The sequence below is a fragment of the Bos taurus genome, chromosome 1 (genome assembly GCF_002263795.3).
Source record: "Bos taurus isolate L1 Dominette 01449 registration number 42190680 breed Hereford chromosome 1, ARS-UCD2.0, whole genome shotgun sequence".
Classification (NCBI taxonomy): Eukaryota; Metazoa; Chordata; class Mammalia; order Artiodactyla; family Bovidae; genus Bos; species Bos taurus.
The window spans coordinates 46,181,745-46,204,289 of NC_037328.1; the positions used below are offsets into that span (position 1 = coordinate 46,181,745).

A 22,545-nucleotide genomic window follows, 5' to 3' on the forward strand; every position below is an offset into this window, starting at 1 on the left:
TGTTAGATATTGATCTGAGTGTTGGCAAAGATGAGTATGAGTTGGCCAGGTGAGGAAGAGTAGAGCATTTATGCAGAAGGGACAGAGGAAGCAAAGTCCCAGATCTGTGAGCGACTATATTCAGTTTGGGGCTTCCCAGGTTGGCTCAGTGGTCAAGAATCTGCCTGCCAATGCAAGAGCGTAAGACACTCAGTTGTGTCTGACTCTTTGTGACTCCATGGACTGTAGCCCGCCAAGCTCCTCTGTCCATGGGATTCTCCAGGCAAGAATACTGGAGTGGCCAATGCAGGAGACACAGGTTCAATCCTTGGGTTGAGAAGATCTCCTGGGGTAGGAAATGGCAACCCACTCCAGTATTTTTGCCTGGGAAATCCCATGAGGAAATCCCAGACAGAGGAGCCTGGTGGGTTACAGTCCATGGGGGTCACAAAAGAGTTGGACACAACTTTGCAACTAAACAACAACAAATATTCAGTTTGGGAATGCTACAAGTAAAGAGGAAGAGGAGACTTGTGATCAGGGCAGGGCTTGGACAGCTGCCATCCTAAGAAGACTCAACTCAATGCTAAAGATGACTGGGAGCCATTTGAAGCATCCTTAAGTGGAATAAAGAAATGTTTAGATTTGGGTGTTATATGGCATGCTGATGGCAGTCTGGAGGATGGATTTTAGGTGGACAAGGCTAGATGGGTAATCATTTGGCTCAGGTGAGAGACAAAGTCCTGTCTTGGCCAGTTTAAATAGCGATGAAGAAGAGAGGAATGTTCCAGAGTCAGGTGTTCAACAATTATTTGTTCAATATAGAACTGTTATTTTGAATGATATATTGCCTACGTCCTACTAATAAAACAAAAAACCTTTACTTACTAATTTATGTTAAAAACTATAATTTCTATACTAGAAAAAATAGTATTTTTAAAAATTATTTATTTATTTATTTTACTTTTGGTTGTACTGGGTCTTCACTGCAGTACACAGGCTTCTCATTATGGTGGCTTCTCGTTGCAGAGCATGGGCTCAGTAGTTGTAGCTGGTGGGCTCTAGAGCACCAGCTCAATAGTGGTGGCACAGGGGCTTAGTTGCCCCATGGCATGTGGGATCTTCCTGGACCAGGGATTGAACCCATGTCTCCCGCATTGGCAGGTGGATTCTTAACTACTGGACCACCAGGAAATTCCCAGAAGAGCAGTATTGTTTTCCAGTTTTGTAAATCTCTTAAGGTCTGACTTTACAGAAGACAGTCTCATAGCTTTCTGCAGTTATAGAAAGGAAATTTTTCCTCATACAGCTATGTAGTTGGAAAAGGAAGAAATGTTTTAATAGTTATTTCAGGTAATTGTAGATATTCTTTTTTAATATTATACCTAATAAGTGGTAACTCCTTAAAGGATAAATGCAATGTGGAATCTGAAACCATATTATGTACCTTTTGTTCTCTGATACAATTAATATCCATTGGTCTTTCTTTCACCTTGAATGGATCTTTTACCCATGTGTGATTTTGTAAGTTTTGTAATGACAACTTCCATTGTTCATTTGGAAAATATTAGTGTATTGAGTTATGCAAATTTTGTAATGTTGTCACCTTTCATTATGTAATACAGAAAAAATTGTATTTGTTAATAACATATCACTATTGACCTCATCAAAAACATCTTCAAATATTGGGAAGTTCTCAAGCTCAGGTTGTTAGAAGTTTCCCAAGTTCTAATTTTCATTTGAAGGCTTGAATTTTATCACTGGGAAAAAATACTGTCAGTTGTTTCTTGACAGTCTTGCTTTGTTCATAAAGAAAAAATCTGACAAATACCCAAATCTCAATAACCTGTTTGTCAGTCAAGAAAAATTGGTGTTCCATGTAAAACAGTGACTAATTAGCTCTCAACTCAAACAGTATTTGATTAGAATCAATGGCAATGTCGTATCATTTCATTCAACTTAACAGACCAAATGCCTTTCCGGACAACTGTCATAATATATTAAGGATACATGTATTTCAAGGGTCATGGTTTTTTTTTTCATGATCTTTTTTTCATTTAACATACATAGTACATGATGTAAACAACTAGCATAAAATTCATAAAAATCCAGTTACCTTATCAGTTTACTCCTGATACATTCTTTCATTTTCTCCTTAGTATCATTGTCCTATTTTAACACTACACTGTTTCTGCTAAGCACTTTAAGAGGCTTATCTTTTTTTAGGAATACTGCCCCAGTCTTTTTTTTTCTTTCCTAATGTCATAGCAATAGCTATTTTTATCACGGTCTTGCCCATCCTAACCTTCCTCACACTAAAGCAAAAATATTTTTAAATGCTAAAAATGCATAAAATACTGAGCTCTAATACTGTTCGTCATGTATATCGAACCTACTACTACTCTGTGTTGCCATAAAAGATATTTATAACCTACTGCACCAGAAGGAAATGGCAACCCACTCCAGTGTTCTTGCCTGGAGAATCCCAGGGATGGAGGAGCCTGGTGGGCTGCCGTCTATGGGGTTGCACAGAGTCGGACACGACTGAAGCGACTTAGCAGCAGCAGCAGCAGCACCAGCTGCTACAAATGTGACCAAGGCCAAGTGTGCAGTGTAGCCCAGGGCATCTGTTCTAAACTGACTGGCCTAAAACATAATCATAGCTTGCTGGTGGAGCTACATAAATAAATACTGCTATGAAAGGAGTCTTCTGAAAACAAAAACAAAAGCAAACTAATTTGACTAGTTTTATCTTTTCCCAGCATATAAAAGTTATAACACTATTTTTAATGTTTTTCCTATGTGAAATTTCAAATAATTACATGTAAACTTACTGGGAAGGGAATTATTTAAAGGTGGGAAAAATAGAGGATAAGTTTAAAAGTAAAATTTAAAAAATGTAGTAACTGCTGGATGTACAAAACACATTTATGGGAGAAACAGTGGGAAATAAAGCAGAGCACACACTTCTCCTCTTCCCGCCCAAGTTTTAATAAAGTTAGTATTTATTATTGTTTCATCTATGACTCCTTAAGTGAAACCGGCTTTTCCCCACTCCTTTTTTTTTTTCTTTTTCTTTGCAAATGGGTAGTGGTGAAGAATATGATGTTGACTAGTTCATTTTGTTGTAAGGCACCATTAATTTTACCCACCATTGCTTTTGTACTATCAGTCCAAATGTCAACACAAATGTTCCAGGATAAATGATGAAATTAAAAAAATTATTGTATACTTCAAATGACTCAGCACCTCATGTTTGTTGTCATCATGTGTTTATATGAAAGATCTTTGATGATTAACTGGTGCTGATTCCTGATGAATACATTCAAGAGAGCAAGTCCAGACAGTTGGCAGATCTGTCCAATTCTAAGACAAAAATGCAGTTCTACAGAAAAGGATCAGTCTACAGCTAGATCTTTAATTTGATGTTACTGTAACATTGGAAAGTGGCTGTGCCATGGTTTCTTTTGCTGACTTCTCATCTAGAAGGCACTCAGAAAGCTAAACTCCACCAGGCTTTATTGTTCTCTCATTTATTCAGCCAGTGCAGTTACAATAACTTACTCTATAAGATACTTCACTGGCTTTTTCTTTTCAGGTTTGAAGAGCTGCACCAAATAATTTTTGGCTTTTCAAAAGTTTATTACATCCACATTTAAAAAGTCAGTGCCTCTTTTTAAAACCCTGAATGTCTGCTCTAAAAATAGTAGTACAACTTAACTGGCACCACATTACTATGCAGAATGCTCTATCATATAAGACACAATAAGGTAAATTATTAACATCTATAAAGTCAAAGAAAAGGACAGCACCATCAAGTTTTTTTTTTTTTTTTTTAAACTTACAGTTCCTTCCAATTGCTTTGGAATAGATTTCTCCTTCCATGAGAAAGGGAACTCTGATCTGTCATTTTCATCCTTTTCTATATCTTCAGATGTAGACAGTGCATCTGAGCCTTGAGGAAATGTCTTCTGATATCTCTTTCTAAAGCAAAAGATTGGGCTCCAGACTCAGACAGATAAAGATTTTGATCTCTTCTCCACCTATGATGAGTGGTATAAACTAGGCAAATTCTCAAGGGCTCATTTTTCAAATACTGTTTCTGTGGTCAGGAATCTAGGAGTGGCTTTAAAAGAGGGGTTTCTAACTTGAGGTTACTCATACGACTACCTTCGAGATGTTGGTCAGTGCTGTGGTCATCTGAAGGCCAGACATAGAGCTGGAGGATCTGCTTTTAGAATGGCTCACTCACATAGCTAGCAAGTTAGTTCTGTCTCTTGGCCTCAGTGGACTTTCCCAGAAAGTCCTTGTATGTATCATGGTTGGCCGTCTTCACAGAGTGCATGTTCCACTGTATTTGATCAGAACAGTGGCAGTGTCATATAACTCAACCTAATAGACTAAACTTGAGTTTATAGTTCAACATTTAAATAAGCATTTAATTTTTGTAGTGATGTTAACAAATAACCATTCTTGATCGTGTATTGGAGGTTGTGGTCTTTTTTAAAAATTTATTTTATTATTTATTATTAATATTTATTTGGCTGCACTGGGTCTTCGTTGCTGTGTCTGTGCTCTCTCTAGTTGTGGTGAGCGGGGGCTACTCTTTGTTGCCCGGCGTGGGCTTCTCTTTGTTGCCCGGCGTGGGCTTCTCTTGTTGTGGAACATAGGCTCTAGGGGAGCGGGCTTCATTGGTTGCAGCATGTGGGCTCAGCAGTTGTGGTGCAGGGGCTTAGTTGTACTGAAGTGTGTGGAATCCTCCTGAACCAGGCATCGAACCTGGATGGTGGTCTCTTTAAGCAGTATGATTGCTTTGGTATTTCATAGAAAACTTTGAACATTTATTTTGAAACATTAGTCTACTGACCATATGTATCTATATTAATTTCCCCAGAGGCCATGATTTTGAAGCTTGAATTTTTATATACCAAGTGAAATGGGAAATAATTTCAAGGGGAGAAACAACTTTGTAGAAAAAAAATTGCCATGAATTTATTTGGATGGCCATTTATGGCCTTTATCATACATAAAATTTTAGTTGGAAGGAAAAAAAAAGGAAACATTTTATTGAGAAAGTCTAATATCTCATTTGGAACATCTTTTAAGTAATTTTGGTTTCTGAGGAACTGCAGTTACTGGACCCTTGTATTTTCTGCAGCTACATCAAGGGAGTTGTTTCCTTTTGATTTTTTAAAAAATTTACCAAAACCCCAAAATTGGCAGGAGAGAAAGGCAGCAAGAAGTTCCTCATCCATTAAAAAGTATACATGTGAATCAGTTCTAATGAGGTGGATGAAACTGGAGCCTATTATACAGAGTGAAGAAAGCCAGAAAGAAAAACCCCAATACATTATAATAACACATATATATGGAATTTAGAAAGATGGTAACGACAACCCTGTATGCGAGACAGCAAAAGAGACACAGATGTATAGAACAGTCTTTCTGTGGGAGAGGGAGAGGGGGGGATGATTTGGGAGAATGGCATTGAAACTTGTATAATATATGTGAAACAAATCGCCAGTCCAGGTTTGATGCATGATACAGGATGCTCAGGGCTGGTGCACTAGAATGACCCAGAGGGATGAGATGGGGAGGGAGGTGGGAGGGGGGTTCAGGATGGGGAACACGTTTGCACCCGTGGCGGATTCATGTCGATGTATGGCAAAACCAATACAAAATTGTAAAGTAATTAGCCTCCAATTAAAATAAATTTATATTAAAAAAAAGGAATACTGAGAGAATGCCAAACAATATTAATGTACTCCATTATGACTTTGACTATATTTAACAACTTGAAAAATTTTCGTTTTTTTATGGTGCCATCAGCCTGCTACTTAATAGAAAATGTTTTATTGACATTTATGTTCTTTACCTAATGATATGTATTTAAATGATGGCTGCCATCTTTATTAGCAGTGACTGTTGAAAGAGTAGTAAGAGAATAGAGAAAACTGGTTTCATTCTAATTGTGCAAACTGAGAATATAACCCTGGGCTGAACAGTTTACCAATTTGGCTACAGAGTATAGTTAAAAATACCATCATGCTCCAACACTGTATGATTGTTTTAATTGTGAATTATTATTTTTTTAAAAAGTCCATATTGTCTATTTGTTCTTAAAAATAAACATACTAATTATTTAAAGAAAAAAAAAAAAAGAAGTTCCTGGGACAATGCAACATCCCTGAGAAACAAGGAAATGTTTACTTTGGAGCCCCCACCAGGTCTTACAACAATTCAACAATTGAGCTCAACAATTCAAGCTCAACGTCTCCCTCCTCCCCTGCCTCACTCACTTCTTCCTCCTGGGACCCTAACATCCTACTTTCCCTGATTTCCCTGTGATCTGAAGCTGGCATCCCTATTCACATGGTCATCTGGCCCCAAACCATAGCCTGACTGGGGACCCCTTCATTGCTGCCCATCTCCAAATAGGTCCAACCTGTGCCTTCTGCCCTAGTAATGCTGCCTTGCTCTGTTTTCTTTCCATCTACTTTCTTCTTTCTCACTGCTTCTGCTCCAGGGTCAGGCCGGTTCTCTCTTGGGCCATTACAGCGATTTCTAATAGCCTCTGGGCCCCTGAATCTCACCTCCTCTGACCTGCTTCTGGATTAATTTTTGCCCGCCCCAAATTCTTTCATGTTCTCTCAATGTTTGTTCAATAAAGACCAAGTGTCACTGAAGGTGCACCACCCAAAGGCACCAAGTTACCTTTTACATTGTGTTATGATCTTCCCTTGACTATCCTAAAAGGGACCCTTCTCTTCATCTGACTACTTTTCTTAATTCTTTGCTCATGTTGTTCCCTCTTCCAAGAAATGCTGTGAGTTGAAACCTCACTCATTTTGGGGGGTCTATCTCAGATGTTACCTTCTTTGCAAAGATTTTCCTGATGACCTCACTTTTCCCTTCACTAGATATTGTCTTTCTTTTTAGGATACTCACTGAACTGAACTTTGTATCCCTCATGATATTTAATCATAATCGGTTTCTTTTAATATAGTGTGTACTTACCTTATCATTCTTTCAGGATTATAATGTACTTGAAAGGACAGACACAATCATTAATCTTTTGTTCCCACTAACGCCTAGCCAAGGTTTTAGCAAGTAATTGGGACTTCAATTAAAAAAAAAATTGGGCTTCCCTGGTGGCTCAGTCGGTACAGAATCTGCCTACAATGCGGGAGACCTGGGTTCAGTTCCTGGGTTGGGTAGATTCCCCTGGAGGAGGAATAGGTTACCCACTCCAGTATTCTTGGGCTTCCTGGGTGGCTCAGTTGGTAAAGAATCCACCTGTAATGAGGGAGACCTGGGTTTGATCCCTGGGTTGGGAAGAGCCACTAGAGAAGGGAACGGCTACCCACTCCAGCATTCTTGCCTGGGGAATCCCCATGGACAGAGGAGCATGGTGGGCTGCAGTCCATAGAGTCCCAGAGTCAGCCACGACTGAGTGACTAAGCACGGCACACAAACCGCTGTGTGACTCCATTGATATTTTAAGACAGGAAAGAGCAAAGTTCCTGTATTTATCCGACACGGTGGACACTTACGCAGCATAAACGTAAATACAGACATAAACGTAAATACAGACACATACATGCATGTATAGTTATCACTCTGCTAAGACGTCTTTGTTTCAATGTTCAAGGATTCAGGGGTGTAGGCCAATGCTTTTTATTTCCAGTCGGCACCAAAAATGTTGCCCAGATTATAATTTGACGACAGAAAAATGGCTTCAACATCTCTTTCAGTTTAGGATTTGAGACCCGGCCAAAAGCCATGTTGGCAAACTCTTACTAAGTTGAGCAGAGACTGGCCCGTATGAACCTCCCGGAGACGCCGGGGTTGGGGTTGGCGAGGAGTCGGGCACTGGGCGGCGGGAGGGCTGCGTGGCGCGGATCTTCCAGCACTTCCTACTCCGCGGAACCGGGCCGACCAGTTCCCACCGCCGCCTCCTGCCTCTTGGCCCCACTTTGCGGGCCAAGCCCACGCCGCGCGCCCTCTTCCCCGCGCCGAGGCCGGGCTGGGGGCGCGCCGAGGCAGAGCCGATTCGGGCATCTTTCGGCGGGAGGCCGGAGCGGGGGTCCCAGGGCAGGGGACGAGGGCCGAAAGCCAGGAGGCCGCCCTCCCTCTGGGTTTCTAGGTGAAGGGCAGGAAAACAACCGGCCGGTCTGGGCGGGGCGGGGCGGGCGGGGCGAGGGCGGAGGGCACACATTGCTTCATCCTGTACATTTTACTGGAAACCGGGCGCATCCGGAGGAGGGGCCGGGAGGCGGTCCCGACGCCGCCAATGGCCCAAGCAGGGCGCGGGGGAGGCCGGCGAGGCGGTGGCCCCTTCTCTCCGCCCCTGGTCTCGAACGCCGGTTAAAAAGTCGGGCACTCCGGGTCCGCGCTCGTGCCCGCGCCGTCCTCCCGCCAATACCCTGAGCCCGTCAGAGCTAGTACCATAGCCACAACCGGGAGGCAGCCGCGCGCAGCGAGCCGGGGGCACAGCTGTCTGGGGTCCCCGAGCGCCGAGCCTGGGAGCATGATTGTGGACAAGCTGCTGGACGACAGCCGCGGCGGAGAGGGGCTGCTGGACGCGGCCGGCGACTGCGGCCTCATGACCAGCCCGCTCAACCTGGCCTACTTCTATGGCGCGTCGCCGCCCGCCGCCGCCCCCGGCGCCTGCGACGGGGGCTGCTCGGCGTCTGGGCCCTCGGCGCCAGGCTCGCCCGGCTCCGACTCCTCCGACTTCTCCTCCGCCTCGTCCGTGTCCTCCTGCGGGGCGGTCGAGTCCCGGCCGAGAGGCGGCGCCCGTGCTGAGCGGCTGCAAGGTACCCACCGGCCCCAGCGGGGCGACCCTCGGACCCCCGGACTCCCGTCGGCCCACGCTCAGGGAGGGGGGTGGTCTGGGCTGCCCAGATGTGAAGTACTTCGGCCAGATTTTAGGGGGATTCTGCTCCTGCCTTAGTGGCGGTACATAATCACACTGGTAGTCATTTTTAGGCCACGACGGATGCCTTGCCCTGTGCTGGGCGTTTAATATCACTCGATGCCCTTTGACCGTCTGTGAAATCCGGGTGCCATCGGCTGGCCTGTTAGCTGGAAACACACTGCTCTGATATGGGGGTGGAGGGGGGAGAAATGGACCACGCTGGCTTTTCTCTTCGTTTTCTTCTTTTAAAAAACGCCTTTATTAAGCTATAATCCACATACTATGGCGAGGTTTTGGAGCCGATGCAGGTGTACCTTTTTCTCGTGTCTGTTTTAGTGAAAGGCTGTAGCGGGCGATAAAGGTTTGAGTACAAGGTTGAAGGTCATGATTTATTTCTTCCTAAGTACGTATTTGTGAAAATTTTTACGTAGAAGGACTTTATAAAGAAAAGAAACGGATATTATCAAGATGTGAGATGAAGCTGGACTGAAAACCAACGTATACCTTGAGTTTGATTTTCCGAAGTCTGCCCCGAATTTCTGCGGTCTTGTTTTTGTTTTCTGTGCTTTAGAGTGGTTTGGGCTGTATGTAGCAGAGAAAGGCGTAATGTTTCCGGTCTACCGCTGTGAATTGTTAGTTTCTTTTCTTAATGAACGGAGTTGCATAATTTGGGGGAAAACAGGATGCCACTGTGGGTAAACCAGAGAACGTCTAGATAATCTCACATTTTGGAAAATGTAATCAACATGATTTTAAAGAACGTTCTCTTTCAGGTGTTCCCCACTGCTAGCCATTCCTGTTTTGGTTGTGTTTTAAAGTGTGATTTGTCATTTTCATTTAAAAAAGTGATTCAAACCGCTGGACTCTATAAACGCTTTCTGTATTTTGAGTGTGCAGTAAATGCCAAAATGTTGTGTTTATCTAAACCTTTTTTACTCCCTCCTCATTTGGCCTTCATCTGGCTGAAACTATTTTACTAGTTCTTTGGTTTACCATAGGGGATTTCTGAAACTGAATTTTTCTCCTTGTGACGTTGAATTATTAACTGCTGTCATTCCAGAGAGATGCCGTGTTAGATTCCGGCAAGATATGTCTAGACTTAAACGTAAAACTAGCTGTTTAATTTGCCCTATCATTGAGCTGTTTCTCATATGTTTGATTATATATATATATATATATATATATATATATATATATTTAAATTATGCCTTGGTTTTTGTCCCATCTTATTTTTTCCTACTCTCAATGGAATTGCTGAATTATTCATTTCCTGACTGTGTGTTTACTCTGTGTTCAACTCATCCCAAGAGGTTGTGACATGGTAGTGGTCAGAGGGGAATGCTGTACTCATGTACTAGGTTTTAAAGTGTATTTTAAAGCTTAAATATGAAATGAGATTATTTCCTTTTTACTTAGAAGGCCTATGTGAGCAATTCCGTAAACAGTCAGTGAGGGGAAATCCTGTGTGTGTAGTGTGGAAATGTGTTTAAGCTTAGTGAATTTAAAGCAGCTTTCTCGGCATAGCTTGACTGGGGGAAATAATAAACTAAGACATTATTAATTGTTAGGCTTTGGTACGTTGTTTTGTGCCTTCTTCGGTGAGTGGAATTGATAGACTTTACAATTTCTGTGTGGACAGAAACCCTTTGGTTTAGAAAGCTAAAAATTCATCATTTAGCCATTGCTCTCCCAGGTTTTTAAAAAATCTAGAATAATTACAGATTTATGAGAGTCAGGATTGCAAAATCTGCAGTCCTCTCTCATGCCGTATTTAGGGCTGAGAGAGAACTAATGTGGGTTTGTCGCTTGTTTCTGGTGCTCCCTGAAATGACATTTTTATGAGCTTTACTTCCTTAGGGTTCCTGGTGGGGAAAGGTATCAGGCAAGGTAGACTCCTTAAGCAGGGCTGGGGACTGACGTGCAAGGTCATCGGCCTGGGTGAGCTGAAGAGACTTTGTGGTCTGTCAGTTGCGAACTTTATCATGTTGGACAGCTGTGCTTTTGAAGTTAGTAATATTCATGTCTTTGAAGACACTCACTTGGGATATGTTTTTGTTTTTTGTTTTTGAACAGTTGAGCCCCATATGGGAGTTGTAAGGCAGCAGAGAGGACCCTTTCAAGGTGTTCGTGTGAAGAACTCGGTGAAGGAACTCCTATTGCACATCCGAAGTCATAAACAGAAGGCTTCCGGACAAGCTGTCGATGATTTTAAGGTGGCACTTAACTTATTTGTTTTGGGTTGGGTGGCAGGGAGGTTAGTCTGTTAGGGTTATTACTTTCATAGACCACAGAGTACAAAGGACAGCATATTTGTCCTGCTGTGTGCTAGATTCCTGTTGCTGGGCCCAGTGCTGGGCACTTGGCAGCTGTGCAAGAGAAATTTAATGAATGAGTAAACGAAGGCAAGTTGGGGGCAAGGAAATTAATGTGGTTCAGTTAAATGGAACATTTTGATTAGAATGGAAAAACTCAAGTTGCCTTATTAATTTTACCTTGACCCAAGTTGAACTAGGTGAAAATGCAAATGGGGGAAGTTGTAAGGTAGGATGGAAACTAACATAGAAAATAAATACTGTTAGAATGGTATATCATATGTTCATGCAAACTACAAAGAATGGTAGAGATATGTTTATTGATATATGTTAATCAGGAAACCATTTATCACACACTAAATTGGAAACTTTTTTTTCCTTATAGACACAAAGTGTGAACAGAGAGCAATTCACAGGTAAGGGTTACCTCTATTTATAATATTATGGGGGCTCTAGGGTAAAATAGTGCACTGTAATTAGGGGTAAAATTTTGTGAAGTAAAATGATCTCAGATTCCATTTTCCTTTCTCGGGTATAGAATTGAAGAACACAGTATCATATAGTGGGAAAAGGAAAGGCTCTGATTCACTGTCTGATGGACCAGCTTGCAAAAGATCAGCTTTATTACATACCCAGTTTTTGGTATGTATCTCACTATTTTCCTCTGAATACCCTTCAGAAATTACTTTTAGAATAATTTTGGAAGAGAATGTGCAACTTCCTTTTTCTTCCTTTCCAGACACCGCCTCAAACACCCACACCCGCGGAGAGCATGGAAGATGTCCATCACAATGAATCCAAACAGGACAGCTGTGCCGATCTGCTTCAGAACATTATCAACATTAAGAATGAATGCAGCCCGGTTTCCCTGAACACTGTGCAAGTTAGCTGGATGAGCCCTGGGGAGGTCCCTCAGGGCTCCCCCCACGAGCAGTGTCAGGACCTCCACAGAGGGCAGGTCTTCTCTCCACCTCAGAAATACCAGCCCTTCCAAGTCAGCAGCTCCCCACACATGATGGATCAGGCTTCCATGTACCAGTATTCACCACAGAATCAGAGCGTGCAGCCACCGCCACAGCACTACACCCACAATCCAGCCCTGGAATACAGCCCTTATTCCAGAACTTCCCAGTCCCCCAGCTATGAGCCACACTTGTTTGGTCGAGAACCACAGTTCTGCCCGGACCAGAGTTTTGCACCCCTTTTAAGTGATCCCCGGCAATCTGAGAATATTGCTGTTCCCCCTCAGACTGCTCCCAGTGTTCAGCAGCAAATTGACACCCACCTACAGAACTTCAGCCTGATGCCACCAGATACCTGTGAGGCCCTGGCAAGGCCAGATGCAAGCTCTACCCCTTTAAGCACACCGCTGCCCTTCCCGAACCTTGGCGGAAATCCAATGAGCACCACACAGTTAGGGAAATCATTTTTTCAGTGGCAAGTAGAGCAGGAAGAAAACAAATTGGCGAATATCTCCCAAGACCAGTTTCTTTCAAAGGATGCAGATGGTGACACGTAAGTATATCTTTTTATGTTGTTAACCTAATTTGGTAAGCCATGGTTGTTGGCCACGGTGGGCACAGGGTATGCCAATTTAGATCTGAGTAAGTGATTGGCTAATCTAGATAACTAGTGGAGGCAGAACGATAGCTCATATTTCAAGGAAGAGTTTTCTTTGTTTTTTTTTTCTGGGTGAACAAATTACCTGTTCCAAATTAATAAAAATGTATTTGGCCTCTTTGAATAATTGGTTTTGAAAGATTAGCACAGATTATGTCTGTAGAGCAAAATCAGTTAGATCATCGTTGGTTGGTCATGATCAACCAGGAGTTGATTTGTAGATTGATTACAGATGTGTCCTCACATCTTTGTGAACCTGAGCAAATTGTTTAACCTCTCTGTACTTTAGTTTCTGGGCATGTAAAATGGTACTATCTCCCTCATTGGGTTTTTATGAATATTAGAAACATTGGATTTAATGCAATCAACATGGTACTTGGCGTACTTCTTTCTGGTAACCTACTTCATCTTGTAACACAGATGGGTATTGTCAGCATAGCAGAAAAGACAGATTATGCTCTGTGCTGTTTCATTTTTCATACTGTTTATGGGGTTCAGGAGATAGTGAAGGATAGACAGGCCTGGTAGGCTGCTGTCCATGGGGTCACAAAGAGTCGGACACAACTTAGCAACTGAACAGCAATAGCAGCAGCTGTTTCATTTGGGTATACCAGCACATCAAGAAATGGGCTAAAGGAAGAATTTTTTTTAAAAGATGAACTTAGTGAAATCAGAAATAATTTACCTCTTTTCCTTTTCTCTCCCCCAGGTTCCTGCATATTGCTGTTGCCCAAGGGAGAAGGGCACTTTCCTATGTCCTTGCAAGAAAGATGAATGCGCTTCACATGCTAGATATTAAAGAACATAATGGACAGGTGAGGATTTTTTTAATTTTAATTAATTTTTTAATTGGAGGAAAATGGCTTTCAATGTACTGAAGTCTTTACAGGAGGCTTCGGTAGTCTTGAGCCTTCCTCCCCTCCCCCAGGTAAGGATCTCGACAGAGGGAAATGGCAAAGGTGTGGTCAAGACGATAGCTGGTCTCATATTTGAGTGTCGATTATTTCAGAGTTCCAGACCAAAAGAGTTCAGTTAATATTAACTTTGGGATGCTGACTCTGTCACTGCCCACCTTGAAGTTATTAACGTTAACTTTGTAGTCATTTGACCAAAGACTAATGGGGTGTAATAAAGCCTCACCCTAAGTTTATTTTAGTTTCCTTGTATCTTACAACTTATTAATAGGATTCATTTTTTCTATGTGGGTTTTTCCCACCTCAGTCCTAGTTTAGGTTCATATTCCTTGTTATGATAGTTTTATAGTTTTTACAATATATATATTTTTTTTCCTCTGCATGTCCACAGAGTGCCTTCCAGGTGGCCGTGGCTGCCAATCAGCACCTCATCGTGCAGGATCTAGTGACCCTCGGGGCCCAGGTGAACACCACTGACTGCTGGGGAAGAACGCCCCTTCATGTGTGTGCGGAGAAGGGCCACTCCCAGGTGCTTCAGGTAAGAGGCAGCAAGCCAGGCTTCCGTTACCACGGGGATAGGGCTGAGAAATTAGAAGTTGGGTGCAGGTTGCCTGTTGCAATACTCTCTTCTGAGTTGACTTATTCCTTTCTTGGGACACTTGTAGATAAGTATTTGGCAGAGCTTGTCTTATGCTGAGTAAATGTCTACTTTCAAATCCTGCAGGCAATTCAGAAGGGAGCAGCGGGGAGCAACCAGTTTGTGGACTTGGAGGCAACTAACTATGATGGTAAGCAGTGGACATGTTATTGGGTGAAGAAGCATTCAGAGAGAGGGGCCCTTTAGTTCCAAGGGCATTAAGTTCAAAACCAAGAAGAAAGGGAGTTAATTAAAGCTAAAATATTCTATAAATAAAGTTAGCGCTAAGACCCAATGGAGGAAATCCTCAGATTTCCTTAGTGGTTCTTGGAGAGTTGATGGGAGGCTTGATCTCTGCTTTCTTATACTTTTTTCTAGGCCTGACCCCTCTACACTGTGCAGTCTTGGCCCATAATGCTGTGGTGCATGAACTCCAGAGAAATCAACAGCCCCATTCACCTGAAGTTCAGGAGCTTTTGCTGAAGAATAAAAGTCTAGTTGATACAATTAAGTGTCTGATTCAAATGGGAGCAGCAGTGGAAGCTAAGGTAAATTCACAGAAGAGTTTAGACACGGAATGTGGGAGAGAAGTGGTTATAGCAGAAGAGCTTGTTCTCAAGTAGAGATTAAAACTTTCTCCTCTTTTTATTTTATCCCCCCCCTCCTTTTTTAAAAATTAATGGAGTTAGTAGCAATGTATGGATAGTTGAGGAGCTTAGATTTAAAAAGATCATCTCATTTGCTTTCTTGATTTGTGTTTAATCTATGGCTTATTATTCAGAAGATCATTCAGTTGTGACATGAATTAGTCTTTATTTGAAAGGAAAAGAATATGCTTGAAACTGATATTTTCATCTTGGTTTCAGTTGTCATACACAGATAATAAAGGCACTGCATTTCGTAAGGGTTTCTTCATTGTTGTGGAATCTGGACTTAATCTTCTGTTTTTTTAAACTGGAAAATATTTTGTTATCTTTAAATCTGAAGTTTCTTTACTGAATATCTGCTGTGTGCAAGGCACTGAGTTAGGGGCTCTACGGGAAGATGCCTAAATCATAAGCCCCTTGGGTCCTTGGGGAGCTTACGGTCTAATAGAAATGGTGAGAGAGATAGCTAACTGTCAGTCTACAGGATGGCCACCAAGTCTGGAAACACAGGCGGATACACAATAAATGGTTTCTTGTGCTATATCACAGCCCTTGATAAAACAGTGTAGTCTATTTCTACATTTTATGGCCACCTGGTGTATAAGGGTAGATGTGATAAGAGGCATGCAGGCAAATGAAAAGGGAATTTCAAAGGAGAAATGAGATTTCATGGAGCTTGGGATGAAAGAAGGGTTTGTGAAGAAGTGAGTACTTCAAGTGAGTCTCCACGGGTGAGTCAGACATAGGCGAGACTGGGTGAGAAGCGTATGTCTAGGGCGTGGTGTCAGATATTCACTGTCTTCTACCTCTTCCCTTTGACAAGGATCGTAAAAGTGGCCGTACAGCCCTGCATCTGGCAGCTGAAGAAGCAAACCTGGAACTCATCCGCCTCTTTTTGGAACTGCCCAGTTGCCTGTCTTTTGTGAACGCAAAGGTACTTTTAGGAATACTCGAGAACTGCCCGAGAGTTGGAATGATCTTCTTTATACCTTCTTCAAGCTTTTGAGCTGCTTTTGTGAAAGTCTCCTGTCCTCACGGGTGTCATTTTCTCTTGGTCTTCAGGCTTACAATGGAAACACCGCCCTCCATGTTGCTGCCAGCCTGCAATATCGGGTGACGCAGTTGGATGCAGTCCGCCTGTTGATGAGGAAGGGAGCAGACCCAAGTACTCGGAACTTGGAGAACGAACAGCCAGTGCATTTGGTTCCTGATGGCCCTGTGGGAGAGCAGGTGAGGGCCACAGAAGGGAAAGACATACTTTTAGCATTGTCCTGAAACATAAGAGCAGTGGGCCAGCTGGCACCCTTCGGGTGGGCTCTGTCAGTTCAGATGGGCTCTGTCAGCATACGTGTCTCAGCGGTTGTCACTGTTGCCCTTTGGAGTCAATTGTTTTGTTTCCAAAGGAGGAGTAAGACATTTAAGGCTGTGTCCGTAGACCCCAAATGGTTAGAAGTCAGGCAGTCTTTGCTTTTCTTCCAAGATGACAAACTTAGGTTTGAACTAAGTCAGAATGGTTTGACATTTGGCAGTTGATGAAAGAGGAGGAAGCAAGGTTCCTGTAGACATTAAGAAAATAGAATCTAGTTTTGTGAGTAAGTGAGGAACCTTCAAATAGTGTGGGTATTAGATGAGTCAGAGTGTTCAGAATACTTCCAGATGCCTGAGTGCTCCATAAACGTTAGCTGTTAACAAAGATTTCTGTCTGCTAACTGATCCTAAGTAAAAAGTGGGAAAGTTATTTATGTAACTTTGAACCTAGAAATAGTTTATACTTTAAATAAAATTATGCTTTACTTGTCATATGATTCTGTATTACATTTGGAGATTGAACAGTTTCATATGACTAAACTTTTCCTGATAATAAGACCTGACTCTTTAAGAACTTAACAGATTTTTGATGAAACTTTTCCCCTGGAGGAAATGAGGTGATTGTGGCTGTAGGTCATTGTATACTGTAATAATCACAAAATAAAATATATGGAATGCAATTTAGCCTTTTCTTTGATATACAGCCCTCATTGTGGCCACAATGTTATAGTAACTCATATTTGTAGATTTCTTGATAGCTGAAAACGAATCTCTTGATAACTTGTAGTGGTATTTTATACTGCTTAATACTTAGGAAAACTTTGCAGGATGAAGGTTAAACTGGAAAGACTGAGATTCAGAGTGGTTCCAGGCACAGGAACCATCGTTAAATAGTAAATGACAGAGCCCTAAGTGTTACCTTCCGCTTCACTGTTTGTGGTGTGAATTCATAGAATGAGGTTCTCAGGGAGTATCGAGCACGGAGAGTTGCTTAACTCTTTGTTAAATACATGTTCTCAGATTATTCTTCTTTCTGCTTTTGTATTTCTGTTTCTCTCTGTTTGAAGGGAGGATCTTTTCCTTTGCTTTTATTATCAGACTATAGTCATTGTGTCTCCTTTTGGTAGCTATCAATTGCATCCCTGACTCCAATCTTCTTTCTTTTAATTTGTTGCTTCTAATCTGCTGTGGGCTGAGAGACATGATAAAATTTGTCAGGCTGGGGTATAAAATCAATGACTCAGCTCTCAGTGAGCCTGGGGGCTTTCCCGTGATCCATATAGTCATGCACAGAGGCTTTCATTCTTGGATATCTTGATAGCTATCTTGACTCGAAGGGCATTATAATTTACTTATATCTATAAGAAAGACTCTGGGTTCTTAGTTGAGGCTGACATCAAGGTAGGTGAGATATGTATAATCATGATTACTGCCTTGTTTTACATGTTCTCATAAATAACAGAAGATTAGGAAAGGAATATAGGTCTTTGTTAAACAGTTGGAGATGTTCAGCTTCAAATAATTTTTTTCATGGAGATGCTTTACTTTCTTGTTCTCAAAGATCGCTATAGGAGAGCTGTAGTAAATAAACCTTAAAAGAAGTTGTAGGTTTTTTTTTTTTTTCAAGTCCCCTTAAAATCTTGACACATACTGTTGTGTATTTCTTCATATACTTACTTATAAGTAGGCAGGAATTATATATAGAAGAAAGGAAAGAAGCTCTGAAGAGGTGGTACTTTGATTGTAAAAAAGAAATCTCACAAATCCTATTGGTTTCCTTTCCAGATCCGACGTATCCTGAAGGGAAAGTCCATTCAGCAGAGAGCTCCACCGTATTAGCTCCATGGGTTTGGAGCCTGGTCGGCAATACTCACTGTCAGTTAGGCAGTCCTATTGTATCTGTACATAGACCATTTGCTTTGTATTGGCAAATGTAAGTTGTTTCTATGAAACAAACATTTTTAGTTCACTATTATATAGTGGGTTACGTTAAAAGAAAAGGAGAAAAATACCTAATTCCTCTTGGCAGATTTTAATATTTCATGCCCAGGTATCTGGGATCTAGACATCTGAATTTAATCTGAGTGGTAAAATCGACTTCAATTAACAGTAGCTTTTTGGCTTTGATTTATGGTATCAGGTACTGCTCACGTAGCTATCGCCAGTTTAAAAGGAGGTGAATCGTTAACTTTTTTTTTTGAAGAAAAATGAAAGCATTTGAAAGTTAAAAAATAAATCTGGACATAGCCTTGAGACTTCATTTGGCCTGATACATACAGTACCTGGTAGTTACCTGTTGAAAAGTCTCTGTAGTAACTGAACTGAATGAAAGGTACCATGGTTAAAGTTTGATCTTTGCAAACTGTGTATAATTGTTATTTTTGTCTTTTAAAATATTTTTACATATATGGTCATTAACATGACCACATTTGAAATGTGTAAATCAATAAAATAGAAGATAACAAGTGGATATTCACTGTTTTTTAAAATTATATGCCTTCAAAGGAACTGTGTAAGCACCACCTCTGTAGATAAAACAGATGGAGAGCTGTTCCCTTAGTGGCTGGCAGAGCTCTGACTTGTAAATATGCTTTCAGATGAGATATATTTTGCATGCTATTAAAGAGAATACCTCTTTAAGACGCACTTTCTAGAATTTTGATTTCCTGTTCTGTTGGAATTTTTGTTTTGACTTTATAAGAACAACAGAAAGTCAATATTGAAATGTGTTTTACTGGTTTTCTGTTGTTCAGATAATGATAATGCACCAAGATGTTCTATATTACTATTAAGAAAAAACATATTTTTTAGTAACTTGAATTATATTAATATTATTTTGCTTATCTCTTGCATACTCTGAGGAACATATTTGACTTTGATTGCACATTAATTCTTTGTAATAAATTTGATTTATGAAAAACCTCTTATCTTTTTTTCTTTTAAATGAGAAGTGTCATAAGCAATTGACTGACTAATCATCTTTGTAGTTAAGTACTTAAATCCTTTTAAAATAGATAACCTTTGGATCGATCACATTGTTTGACCCAGTATGTCTTGTGGACAAAAGTTAGTTATGGTTATTTGGTATCTAAAAGTATGGCTGTTATGTGAATCTGTCCATTCACAATGGAAAAACTCATGCATTGCTTTAAATAAACATTAATTGAATAATACTGTTCTTAAGGATGTGAATTTTCTTTTCCTAGACCTTATATATATTTCTCAAGGTTGAAAAGAGCTGTTAATCACTAATCTAAAACCTTTAAATTAGCCAATATATATTAATTTGGTTTTTTTTTCAGAGTGTGTTTCCTAGTTATATGATCTTTAACATGAAAAAGCTCTTTGTCAAGTTCATTAGTAGAGATTTACTAGGTTCTGAAAATATCATGGATGTTTACTAGATACTGTTGATCATTTAGAAGTTTATGTGCTAAAAAATATAAGTCTTTATGACTTTTTAATACTTTATTTTGTGGGAACATAGGAAAAATGATTTGGAGATTACCAGGATCATTCTGAGAGATGTAAACGTGGGGACGATAGTAAATGGGGTCCCTCCCTTTTCCAACATGTCATTTTGATATGTGAGAACAAACACATAAGTGTCTGTCAACATCAGTCAATCACTGCACATACATTCTAGATCTAGTAACCTCCTTTGAGAATATGATGTGCATATACACACAAATTAACTGAAACAGTACTTAGCAAGCATGTGATTGTGTATCTGTGCATACAAAGCTGTCTGATAGATAATATGAGGTATTCAAAGATATTTATTAATTAAGATACATATGTAGGAGACATGGCATGTACTTGATTAACAAAAAGAGGAAGAAATATAAAGATTACAAAGAGAAAAACTTTATATCTGAATGGGGAGAACTAGGGAGACTTCAAGGTAGAATATTTGAGCTGTATTTTCAGAAGAGCTGAATTTGAATGTTCACGCAAGTGGAGAGGGAGGAGAATGAAACAGAAAACTACATGAACCAAGGCAGTCATGTTTGGGGGAACCACGAGTGATTCAGTGTAGCTTGACTAGCCAAGCTATTTGGATGGCCAGTAAGTTTCATCTTGTGTTCTACCTCTAACTAGTAATATGAATAGCATATTGAGAAAGATCTTCAGGCAGTCTAGGGGCTTTGGCAGGAGAGGGTGCTGTAATTGATTATCATATATCGGCTGTATGGGTATAGAGGGTGGTTCTTGATGGAATGTTCCTTAAAGAGTGACCCCCATGGAAGCCAAGACTACGAGCTCATTGCTGCAACCTCAGTGCCTAGCAAAGTGCCTGGCATAGAGTAGGAACTTAACACTGGTTAAATGAGTGAATGAAGGTATGTCAATCCTGCTTGGGATCATGGGTTTTTTGGGGGAACTGGTGTTTCAAGCCAGACATAAAGTACTAACATAAAATATTAATGAGTTAATGACTATCACAGTTCTAACTTAGATCAGATCAGATCAGATCAGTCGCTCAGTCATGTCCGACTCTTTGCGACCCCATGAATCACAGCACGCCAGGCCTCCCTGTCCATTACCAACTCCCGGAATTCACTGGGACTCAGGTCCATCGAGTCAGTGATGCCATCCAGCCATCTCATCCTCTGTCGTCCCCTTAATGATATCGATAAGTTAATGAAAAATGGCATAGCTGGCACTCAAAAAAAAATCAGGCAGTCCTATGCAAAGAACTAATTCTAATACTGTAGTTCGGTGTTTCACTAAGGAATTCCCTGAAGTATCAAAGACCAAACCTTCCAGCTCTATTTGTTAATCAAATCAGTCACATTTAATATCCTTTCTATATTTTTACTTAATCAGGAGTGGAGAATTTTCTCAAATTCCTCTAACCTTTAGTAAATGTCAACTTCTTGAACTCAGTACCACTGACTCGTTTTCTGATAACATCAGCTCTGTATTGAACATGACTCAAGGGAGAAACCAACTTCAGTGACTAAGTTCTTGTTGGTCTCTCTGAGATATGGCCCAGGTACAAGGTTTTATACATTAGTTAGAGCCAGATGACTGGGTTTTTGGTTTTCCTGCTAATGCCCAGGATTTGTCCTTGACAGGAGGGGAGTGACCATCTTACTCCTTATCAGAGGCTCCACACCTAGCACAACATCTGACACTTCGGACACGTTCAATAAATACTTCTTAAATCGAATTTAATTTCATGGCTTCCTTTTTAGTTTATATTTTCTCTATATTTTATACCTCAGTGTATAGACATTTTTTCATATGGAATTTATGATTTAATTCTGAAAGATGTTTTTCTTCAGCTGTGCACCAAGTCTGGTTTAGCTTTATCTTCTCAGTCCCCTCATTCCACCTTTGGTGTCTGTGTAGACTCAGAAACATTGCATGGATGACACGTTTCCAGGTGGACTAAGTGGAGATCGTTCTCAAAGTGTGTCTAGCTTTCTTATATGTGTCCTTTGTCCTCCAACCCCTTGTCCCCTGGTCCCTCCATCACGCTATTCTCCTTGTCTATAAGCCCAAGATTTGGGGATAAGAGTACCAGATAGCTAGTCCAGCTGCTCAATGCCCTAGGTTCAGGGTTTCAATCTTTTTTGTTTTTAAACTTTTAGTTTTGTATTGGGGTATAGCTGGTTAATGAACAATGTGATAGTTTCAGGGGAACAGCAAAGGGACTCAGCCATACATGCATATATGTATCCATTCTCCCCCAAACTCCCCTCCCATCCAGACTGCCACATAACACAGCAGAATTCCCTGTGCTTTGCAGTAAGTCCTTGTTGATTATCCATTTTAAATACAGCAGTGTTTACATGTCCATCCCAAACTCCCTGTCCTGTACCCACATCCTTCCCCCTAGCAACCATAAGTTTGTTTTCTGTGAGTCTCTGTTTTGTAAGTAATTTTATTTGTATCATTTCTTTTTAGATTCCGTAAGTAAGGGATGCATACAATATTTCTCCTCTGACTTACTTCACTCAGTATGACTATCTCTAGGTCCATCCAAGTTGCTGCAAATGGCATTATTTCATTCTTTTTAATGGATGAGTGATAATCCATTGTGTCTGCCAACGCAGGATATGCAAGAAACGTGGGTTTGATCCCTGCATCAGTAAGATCCCCTGGAGGAGGAAATAGCAACTCACTCCAGTATTCTTGCCTGGAAAATTCCATAGATGAGCCTGGCAAGTTACAGTCCTTGGGTTTGCAAAGAGTCAGA

General features: G+C 40.9%; 1 protein-coding gene across 3 annotated transcripts in view; it reads left to right on the forward strand.

Annotated features, from left to right (window-relative positions):
• The window catches only part of NFKBIZ (NFKB inhibitor zeta), a 31,631-nt gene extending 12,121 nt beyond the window's left edge, over positions 1-19,510 (forward strand). For 2 of the 3 annotated variants that reach the window (XM_059888399.1, XM_059888428.1), the window contains 11 exons: positions 10,973-11,112; positions 11,597-11,627; positions 11,750-11,853; positions 11,951-12,726; positions 13,541-13,646; positions 14,137-14,283; positions 14,470-14,533; positions 14,761-14,930; positions 15,853-15,963; positions 16,092-16,259; positions 18,123-19,510. In XM_059888399.1, the coding sequence (XP_059744382.1) occupies positions 10,984-11,112; positions 11,597-11,627; positions 11,750-11,853; positions 11,951-12,726; positions 13,541-13,646; positions 14,137-14,283; positions 14,470-14,533; positions 14,761-14,930; positions 15,853-15,963; positions 16,092-16,259; positions 18,123-18,176 (1,860 nt within the window). In that variant the 5' untranslated portion in view covers positions 10,973-10,983 and the 3' untranslated portion in view covers positions 18,177-19,510. Of the gene's footprint in view, positions 1-8,190; positions 8,799-10,972; positions 11,113-11,596; positions 11,628-11,749; positions 11,854-11,950; positions 12,727-13,540; positions 13,647-14,136; positions 14,284-14,469; positions 14,534-14,760; positions 14,931-15,852; positions 15,964-16,091; positions 16,260-18,122 lie in introns of those variants that run through there. The other variant, NM_174726.2, reaches the window with a different exon arrangement.
• Positions 19,511-22,545: the final 3,035 nt, after the last annotated feature.